General features: G+C 50.7%; 1 protein-coding gene across 1 annotated transcript in view; it reads left to right on the top strand.

Annotated features, from left to right (window-relative positions):
- Positions 1–882: 882 nt before the first annotated feature.
- The window catches only part of LOC104464122 (voltage-dependent T-type calcium channel subunit alpha-1H-like), a gene marked incomplete at both ends in the record, with an annotated part of 28,826 nt that continues 19,767 nt past the window's right edge, over positions 883–9,941 (top strand). Inside the window, 2 exons of the mRNA XM_010076755.1 lie at positions 883–1,149; positions 9,748–9,941. The exon at positions 9,748–9,941 is cut by the window's right edge and continues 113 nt beyond it. Of these exons, the coding sequence (XP_010075057.1) occupies positions 883–1,149; positions 9,748–9,941 (461 nt within the window). The remainder of the gene's footprint in view (positions 1,150–9,747) is intronic.

Here is a 9,941-nt window from a genome sequence, read left to right on the forward strand (position 1 = left end):
TCCCTTTTTATTCCCATTTTATCCTTGAGTTCGAAGGTGCCCTGATGTTTGAGACAGGGCAGCCCCCCGGTGCCAGCCCCGTCCCTGCCTCCTTCCCCAGTGTCCCCTGGGCAGCGATGCTGGGAGCACGCTGGACAGAGATGCAAGGGTTAGCTGAGGCTCTGCGAGGTTGACTCATTCCTCAATCTTCTTATTTATGGAAGGAGGATCTAGCACAGAAATCAGCATTTCCCTGGCGTCGAAGGTGCTGGGAGAGCCCCTGTTCTGCCCCAGGTTCACAGGGAGCCTTGCAGAGGTGCAGAACCGGCTGGGAAGGTCCCCCAGGAGGAGGAGGGGAAGGGAGCAGAGCTGAGAGCTTTGCTTAGAGGAAGAAATATTTACATCCTGCTTTCCCCCTTAAAAAAAAAAAAAAAAGAAATAATCTCCTGCCTCCCCTGCTTGGCAGCCCTGCAAGCCTTGGAGCATGAATGGCTGCTGGTGGTGGGCAGCGAGGGGAGGAGACCCGCGGAGGAGGGGGTGTCCGGGAACAGCGAGCCGCCGCAGCTATCATCCTACACAGGGCTCTGCATTGTTCAGGGGAACAATTTGTGCGATTTGTGAGAGATGCTCAATATGTTTGTAAATGTGTATTTTGACAATTTCTCAGGAGGCTGATGGTTTGTGGGGGCGTTTCTCCAGGAAAGACTGTCTTCTAGCTTTGCCCTTGTTTGCCTGCTGTTGAGTGCTCCATTACTGAAAACATCTGAAAATCCCACTCTTAAGCCCACCCTTTGCAGATATGCTGTTTGTTCCCATGTGCTGCTAAGCCTTCTGCACTCTGTACCTTCCTTTTCAGCCTTAAGGTCTAGGGGAAGACGTAACCATCCCAATTCCTCTGCCCAGGAAGCGCTGGCTGCATGGCCAAGCCCAAGAGCAGGTGGGATCGGTGTGGCATTGGTGCTCTCCCCATCGAAGGGCTCCTCTAACCTGTTTTCTCCTTCTCCCCGCAGGTATGCGAATACTCGTCACCCTGCTGTTAGATACTCTGCCTATGTTAGGCAACGTCCTCCTCTTGTGCTTCTTTGTCTTCTTCATCTTTGGGATTGTCGGTGTGCAGCTCTGGGCAGGGCTGCTGAGAAACAGGTGTTTCCTAGACAGGAACCTTGCAATGTAAGTATGGCAAAAAGATCTCAACCTTTTCTTCCTTTTTCCCTGCCGGAGAACCCCCAGGGTCAGCAGGGTTAGTGTCCAGACCTAACCAAGTCAGACCCAGCAGCACGTGGATGGGAGCACGACGTGGCCGTGCCATACAGCTGTGACGGCAGCTCTGGACGGGGCTGTTGTCTGGATTCACAAGGTTGTTGGCTTCAGGAGACTCTGAGTCTGGCTATTTTCTTTTTGTATGAAAACCCCCTACTTGTCAGAAAGTTGCTGAGGGTTTGGAGTGGCTTTCTCGTGTTTTTCTTCTGCACCTGAAGGACAAGGATGTTAGTGGTTCGGATTATCTCTGTCTGAGGAAGCTGAGATCCCTGACTCTGGGAATCTGAGGATTTAGAACAAACAAAAACATGAGAGCTCTCCTAAAATTGCCAGTTCCCAAAGCTGTACAGGTCTGGGAGGTCACCCAGCATACCACCCCACCTGGCAGCAGGTTGATGCACCATGGAAATGCTGCTGAAACACACAAAGAAATCTTTGTAGGTGTATTCAGATAAGAAGTTTGATGTGAAAGGCGTTAAAGACACTTGTACATCACTCTCAGTCTGGCAGAGGCACCAGGGATGGGCAGCACATTTGATCATCTGCTCTTTTTGATGTAAACTTTAGTTTTGGTTCTTCCAAGCTAGGCAGTTGCATGGACCAGCAGCCCTGACGGGTGCTGAGGGTGCTCATAGGCCTTAATTACCCTGATGAGCCTCACTTAGGACCCTCACCCACACCCTGCCCGTGGCCCAGGAGCTCTATTTAAGCTCAGACTGTGGCTCTTAGCCCTGGCTTGAGCTGTGCTGTTGGTGTGCCTGTCTCCAGATCTTTGTTTCTGGTTTCTTTGGCTCCTGCCTGTTTTCCCTGGATCTGGTTCATCACTTGCTATATCTGGGGCTTTGAAAAGACCCTGCTGCCAGCCCTGGGTTCTGCCTACTGGGTTCAGCCTCTGTCTGTGCTGGTGGCACTGGGATGACCCTCAGCTCCTGGCTCATCTCCTGCCATGGGCCAGTCCTGCTCTCGCTGGTCCCCAGCAATCCCTCAGCATGATACTGTGCTTGGGCTGTTCTGCACCTGCCCCTTCAGGGGTGCAATTGTAGGATCTTTGAATGGTTGGGTTGGAAAGGACCTTAAAGATCATCCAACCCTCCTGCCATGGACAATGGAAGGACATCCCTTAAAACCCACCAGCACAACAGATCAAAACCAAGCACAGCCTGTGAGCTCCAGTGGAAACGGGAGGTCTGCCTGGGAAAAGGGGCTCCTGTCAGAGACTGCTGGAGATGTCGGTGGCTCAGAGGTGGGGAAATGCCCGAGACCAGCTAATCAGGGCAACTCTGGGTCTGTAACAGAAGATAGAGCCTGTAATTATATCTGTGTGTAATCATCTGCTGTCTACAACTTGCATTGTGTCTGGAGGACAAGCAGAGATTATCCCTCAGCTCCACCCCACGTCCTGCTCCTGCCTCTCACTGATTAGTCCCGTGGCTTTCAGCTCTCTGAGACTGCCTCTGCGCTGCAGAGCATCCCTGATGGCGCTTACTCATCCCATCAGAGAGGCTGAAAGGTAGAAAATCAATGACTCTGACACGTGTGTGCTTCTGCTCCTGCATCTTGATGCTCCAACCTTGCCAGCTCTCTCCTGCACCCATGGTGGGTATTTGCTGGTCACCAAGACCTTCTGTCCCTCAGAGTAACCCCTGAGCTGTCATTTCAAAGCCCAGGAGAGGAGCTAAAGCTGTGCTGGGGTGTCCCTGTTGCATGGGGCAGACACAATGTGTGGGCAGTGCTTTGAGCACACGGAACGAATGCAGAGCTGTAATTAGCTTCTGCGAGTCCCTCTCATCTCTCTGACCAGGTTTCTCAAATGCTGTGTGATTTCCTGCAAAGTGGAGCTTTTAAAATTAACCCCAGGGGAAACGTTTGCTAAGTAGAGATATTAAGCAGCCCAGGGAAAGCGGGCTGTTATGCAATGGCCATTAGCAGCATCAAAGGCGGCGCAGGATTTTCTTATCAGGGTCTTGGTCCTGGTCACTGAAGGCAAAATCAGGCTCCGCGTGCTAAGCCTCAGGACCTGTGTTTGAAGAGGCAGGAGGTTTGTGAGGGATCTTCTCCTGCCTGCAAGTCAGTGTGGAGATATAGAAAAAGTCAAGCCCAGGGATGGATTGGAGAGGGTCCATCACCCTGTCCTCTTGCTCCATCCCTGCACTGTGCTGGAGAGCCCTGCCCATCCATCCCCTTCCAGGGAAAGCTGCCAAAGAGAACAGAACCACCAACAAAACCTTCACGCGGGGGATGTGGGATTAAAGTTAAGCTTTGGTTTTGGTTAGGAGTAAACAGAACAGAGCTGTGCAGGGAAGGGGGAATGAGATTCTGATTATTTAGTTTTGTCTGCCAAGTCCCACTAAATCCCAGTATTGTTGTCCTCAGCCTAAACTGATGTTTACCAGCCCTTCAGCAGGCTGTGAGGGGCTGGAGCGTAGATGGGTGCACTGGGTGCCTGGGTTGGGGCTGAGCAGACGGTGGTCCTGGTTCTGATTTTCCTTACGGCCCCATGAAGGGGAAGAACTGAGTTACTGGCAGGACTCACCTTGGCAGTGGTGTCAAACCCTCCCAGGTGAGAGCAGAGCAGCTTGAAAGCAAGAATGAGCATCTGAACACGATCCAGGGTGCCAGGCCAGGAAGGGTCATAGCCCCAAAGGTTTTCTGGAGTAAAGCAGGTGTAAGTGGGCCCAGAGACCAGTGCTTTAAATATAGTTTCTTATCTGCTGCATGCTTCTTTGCACGCTCGCTGCCAGCAGCTTTCTGGGCCATTCAATTTTACAGCAGGCATCAGTGGGAAGAAGTGGCTTTGATTTTGCCATCATTCTTCTTCCTGTTGAAACTTTTTCTTTTAAATCCCCCTTGAAAGTTGGCTGTTTCCAGTAAAGAGACTATTTTTAAATACAGGACATTCTGATAAAAATTTTGGGACTTCTCTCAGGTGCCCTGAAAATATCTGCTTTCATGCTCTCTTTGAAAATTGCACTGTTGCAATGCAAAATCGTGCTTGAAGGAGGTTGTTTTATTAAGGACTCTCTTTCAGTAGTGACTTTGAAGGAATTACAGGCACTTATTGGGCTGTTAAAGTAGCAAGTTGGCAAGCAATAAGCTTGTGGGAGTGGGTCACTGCTGTTCGGGACATGTGAGAAGCTGTCACTCCCCGGCCAGCCCTGGAGACCAGAGTGATGCTCCAGGGGTCTCTGGTGGCTCAGGTACTTCTTCAACCTGCCAAGGAGCTCGCTGGCCAAACTGCTCTTCCCCTGCCATGGAACAGCAGTGCCAGGATGGTCTCCACTGCTACCTGAGCCAGTGCAGGAGATCCCTGACAATGGAGCTGGAGTGGGAATTCCCCAAGGGCTTTTTTTGGTTGGTCTGGTCTGAGAGAGGAAGGCTCAGTACACATGCATGGGAAAGGCAAGCGAAGCCAGCGGTTTATCTGTACGATCTCCAGGATGTGTGTCTCCTCCATGCAGCCCCTCTGGCTCCCTCCTGCCATCATCTCTGTAAATACAAGACTTGGGTCACCCCCAGCTTGTCTGGGTTGTTGCTGCTGGGGCTGCTCCTTGTGCGTTGTTACGCAGGGAAGTGTTTTATCCCTTGTGGAGCCTTTTAAGGAACTCTGTGGGTTGGAAGCAGGAGAAGGGAGAAAGCTGTGAAGTGCTTTGTATTTACCTAATGCTGCAGGACAGTTGTAATGTGAGCACTTCAGTCTTAATTAACTCCGTACCTGCTTGGCATTGTACTGCCTTTGGCTTTTGTAGAGCTGCGAGAAGGTGCACACAGCCAAGGCAGACAGCTCAGAGTCTGAAAGGTACTTCAGAGTTCTGCATCATTGCTCCTTCTGGCATTGCTCTGTGCTGCGACGTTGGCTTGTCAGCAGGATTCCCTCCAGAGAGCAGCCTCCTCTTGGAGGGAGCAGATCCTGCTTGGTGCTGGGTTTTCTCCTCCTTTTCCCTTTCCTCCTCTGCTCCTCAGAAGGCTGAGGCAGGATTGTGCTCAGCTCAACAACTCCAGCAGTTGTGGATGATGTCCAGCATGGGATGGTTGTGCTGGGAGGTCGGAGCCTGGGGTGAGATGGAACAGAGGATAATTGTTCAGCCTCCTTTGACATGGGAGAGAACGGCTTTCCTGCCCCACTGCTGTCCTTCCTGCACATGAACGTGCCCAGGGAGAAAGGGAAATAAATTGCAAAGCTGCTGTAAGCCCAGAGAAAGATGTGCACTGGGCAGCTGGCCGAGAAAGGGGTGTTAATCCTTTCTAATGTGATAACAAGATCCATTCTGGGGCTTAGTTTCTCATGTCTTTTCCCTAGAGCACAAGGGTCTCGTGATTAGTGGATTCATTACCATTAATAAGGTATTTGGACTATCCCTGTTGGCAAGTAAAAAGTCAGATTGACCTTTCCTGCACGTGGAGGTAGACGGTCTTGGCAGAGCCAATTCATTTATTTTCTGGATATTGGGGATTCCCTCATTCTGCAACACTGTTGTTGCTCATTCTTGCTCTCCTTCCTTCTTTCCCCTTTTTGGTTTTGCCAGCAAGGGTCATTGAGCAGAGGAATGAGAAAAAGGTCTTAAATTTGCCCTGCTTGCTGTCGGTTGGTGTGTCCCTTCTCCGCTGTACTCGGTGGTGGTACAGGTGTGGCTCCCTCCCAGATGGACGGATGCTCGTAGTGTCTCTGTGCCCGGAGCAGACATGGAAGAGGGAAAGGCTTGAAGAGGACTGGGCAGAAATGGACCCCATGCCGCTGATTTCAGCCTGTCCTAAGAAGGACTTCCTTTTAGTTTGTAAATTATTTTGGGGAAAATTGCGAAGATCGGCAAGGTAGAGGAAAGGGAGGATAAAATCAGGCAGCAGCAGAACCAAATCAAGCTCCATCCACCCTTTGCAGTCAAGCTGTGCTTTGTTCTCCTGGTTTTATTTTCCTCCCACATCCAAAGTGTGTTGTTCCTTTGGCTCTCCAGAGGTTTTGTGTTCAGATCTTCTCTACGCAGCTTATTAGATCCCAGCCCAGGGCGCTGTGTCTGCAGGCAGTATTTCTCCTTCAGCCCAAGGCTTCCTAAACGGTGACTCATGGGCAACATGCAGCCTCTCAAATCTGCGCGTGTCGTTCTTCAAGGACCTTTCCAGTTGCAATGTGGTGTGAATAGAGAAGCGGTGCTCAGAAGGGGGATTGGTCCCGTAGCTCCCCAGCCTGGCTGTGTTCCCTACCTCCAACGATACTGGGTGTGTAGGCTCCAGCAGAACCGGCTGGCACGCTGCTCCCTGGCTAGCTGTGTCCCTGTCTGGCTGGCCCAGCTGGGGTGGGCATATTGGGAGAGCAGAGATCAGCTCTGGGGCCTGAAATAAAGATGATTAATCTGGGACAGTGACCATGGATCAGAGTCCTGCAGCTGGGAGGGCAGGCGGCTGCAGAGTCGCGGGTGGCACTGAATGTTGTGTATATTGTGCCGTGGTGGGAGAGGCAGCTCACGAGGGAGCTCGGCTGTGAGGTCGGAGCAGAGCATCGCGCTGATGCATCAGCCCTTCTGTCTGAGCACTTCTTCCATGGTCAGTGTTCTTGGCACAGGGATGTGTGTGTCTGCAGTCAAACACAAAACTGCTCCCAGGAAAGGAGCTTGTGCAGCCATAGCTGCTAATTACACATCCATCCCTCCAGATGGTCTGTCTCCCTCTGCAAGTCCAGCTTTGCTCTGGGTAGAATCCTAATTACACTGGCCCACGAGCTGCCATGTGCTGAGCCTTCCCATCCTGCCCGCTGCCAAAAGGTGTTTGTGAGCAGGAAGACCCTGCTGCTGGTGGTGTGGTGGGGTGTTGTTTCCGGGGTGACAAAGGAAATAAGTTTGGGCTGTTTCACAGCTCCTCCTGGCTCTGGAGCAAGTTTTCCTGGATGATCAGTTGTAGTTTGGAAGAGTACATCACTGGAGTAGCACATCCAGATCAAAGGGCCTTGGTCAGCATTGTTTAAAGGGGGAAAAAGAAAGAACAAGAGATGTTCCCAAGATCACATGGGGTTGTTGTAGGGCTGGGAGTTCAATGTGTAGTTTTAGGGCTGCAGGTTACTGTCTGAGGCTCGCCTCTGTGTCTGTCTCTGCTGCAAGCACCAGGTTTGGGGTTTGAGCTATCCAAACAGACAAAGTTTTGAGTTTGCATGGCTCGTAACATCAGGGATTTGAGAACTGCAGAGATCTGTTGAGCCTGAGCTGGAGGTCCAGGTGCTTTGATGAGAAGGTACCAAATGAGACCTCTGCTGCCATCATTTTAGGGACTTAGGAGTAGCTCTTTGCCTGTAAAAGTCCTGGTCCCACAAAAGTCCTGGTTTCAAGAGTGGTGAAGTCAGCCCTGGGGAAGCCAGTCATACCCCAGCATCCTGTGGCCGTGCTACTGTGCTGTATCAGTGCACAGCATAGTCCAGGCTTGGGCTGGGGGTTTTGGACCCCTGTCACCATCACAGGGTGTGGAAATGATCCCAGTGTCCCATTGGAAAGACTTCAGAGCTACCAAGCACCTGCTATTGAGTTCTGTGGGAGGAGGCTAATGAGACAGGTACCCTTGACCTCTCAAACCTGGGGGTTTTAGAAGAAAAAGTCCTTCCTGAGGCTGGTGGGGCTGGCATGGCTCTGCCCTGGGCTGTGTCCTGTCACATGGAGGTGCAGAGCCCCCCCAGCACCTCCCTGGGGGAGCAGGCTCAGGCAGGTACTGTGGCTGTAAGCAAAGATGTCCCAGGTGTGGTGGGGTCCCCATCACATTTGAGGGTACAGGAGCCCTTTGGATCTGAACTGAGCCTCTCTGCGTACCCAGTAAGGCCAAAACAGAGCTGCTGGGTCTCTGCCTGCCACTTTGTGAGTTAGGAGAAGTCACTCCTCAGGCATCTCTTCTCCTCCTCCCTCTGTTTCTTCTCTCAAGTTCCCCAGATGTCTTTGCCAAAGTCTGTAGCACTCCCAGACACATCCCTGTGCCTTGGTGCATTTTAATCCTTTGCAAGCCTCCATAATACCTGTCTCCGTGTGACAATCTCTGCTGGTTGTAGTATCTGATCTTGTAGCAAACACCATGCTAGCGTAGCGCTCAGCCTTTTCTTCTGTTTGATTTATATGGAAATTTCCTCCAAGTGAAACCAATACGTGGGAGGGGAAGGAGAAAGCTTTTAGGCAGTCTTGGAGGAAAAACACTTTTCAAGTTTTTCTTGTCTCTTGAATCTAAGGCATAGAAACTGGGAAGAAGATATTACAGTTTTATCTAGAGGTGTGGGAACAGTGTGCAGCAGGAGGGGAATAGCTGGTGAATACATTTAATCACCAGTGAACAATGCCCAGTTCTACTGTTGCCTCTTCCTGAAGCTGGGTACACCCTCAACACCCATGTCAAGTGTTTCACTGAACCAAATACCCCAGGAAAGTTGTTCAGGGTTAATTTCCTCTCAGCTCTGCCCTGCAGCAGTTGCTCTCTCCTTACCGTGCAGTTGCTGAGTGACTCCTGCTTGAGTCAAGGGTTTTGGGGAGCAATTTCAAGCAATTGCATGGAATAACACTGGTTTGGCAGTCATCAAAGCCAAGTTTATTCAATAGTTAGGTACATTCAGAAACAGATAAAAATATAGCTGTTCTGTCTTGAAAAATTACCTGCTTATCGTCTGCCCACATCTTGCTCTGTCATATAATTTGTGTTGCCTTTTCCCTTATCTGCTGGCTGATTATGTAGCATCTTAGATCCCTGCAGCTCGGAACACAGCAGATAAAGTCTGCTCTAGGGCTTTGCACCTTCTCATTTTGAGCCTGCTTCAGCAGTGTGAGTGCAGGTGGGTCTCACTGATGCTAATCAAACAGCGTGAAAAGTCTTGGGCTCTGCTTGCTCGCTCATCTGCCCCAGAGCACAGTTTGGGAAAAAAGGTGCATCCCTGCCAGGCTGCAATTAGAGCACTTGCTTATCTTAGCTGTAACAGAGCCATAAACTTTATCCAGGCCAATTAAATCAGATGTGCAGCACGCATGCAGTTCCCATTCTTTCTTTTATGTAAGTACAGATGGAATTGGAGATGGCATGTGACTGGGTCTCTCCTTGTTAAAGCTCATCCCAGAGAGATGCTGAGGGGCAAATTTATTGGAAAGCTACTTTGCCGTCAGCTTTTCTGAAGCATGTTCTGAGCATCAGAAGAGCTATCTTAAAAACCTTAGATGGAAACAAAAAGTTCCCTAGATTTTTGGTAAGCACCCGGCCTGCTGGGATTTTCCTCTCTGTACCCTCTCATTTCAGCTTTCAACTGCTCTGTTCGCTTGGGGAAGCTCAGGCTGAGCTTTAACTGAAAGATCAGTGGTGCCTTACAGGATGCTGTGAGCAAAAAGCTTTGTAGACAAAGGTAGGGGTTGGTATCTCAACTGTGGCTTGCTGTCCCCAGTCTGATAGGGCTGAAGGGTGCAGGAGAAATAATGCACTCAAACCAGGCACAAGAACCAGCGCCTTTTGCTGCTGATGAAACAAGGATTGCATCGTTTGTTCTCATCCTTCTCTTTCCTCCCCCTCCAGGACATACAACCTTACCTTCCTGCATCCGTACTACCGGACAGACGAAGCGGAGGAAAACCCGTTCATCTGCTCATCGCATCGTGAAAACGGCATGCAGAAATGCTCCAACATCCCAAACAGGAAGGAGTACAAGGTGGAGTGCACCTTGAGCATGGACTCCTACACCCCCAGTTTATACAACCCTGACTTCAGCA

The sequence above is a fragment of the Pterocles gutturalis genome, unplaced genomic scaffold (assembly GCF_000699245.1).
Source record: "Pterocles gutturalis isolate BGI_N339 unplaced genomic scaffold, ASM69924v1 scaffold2083, whole genome shotgun sequence".
In the NCBI taxonomy this organism is placed as follows: Eukaryota; Metazoa; Chordata; class Aves; order Pterocliformes; family Pteroclidae; genus Pterocles; species Pterocles gutturalis.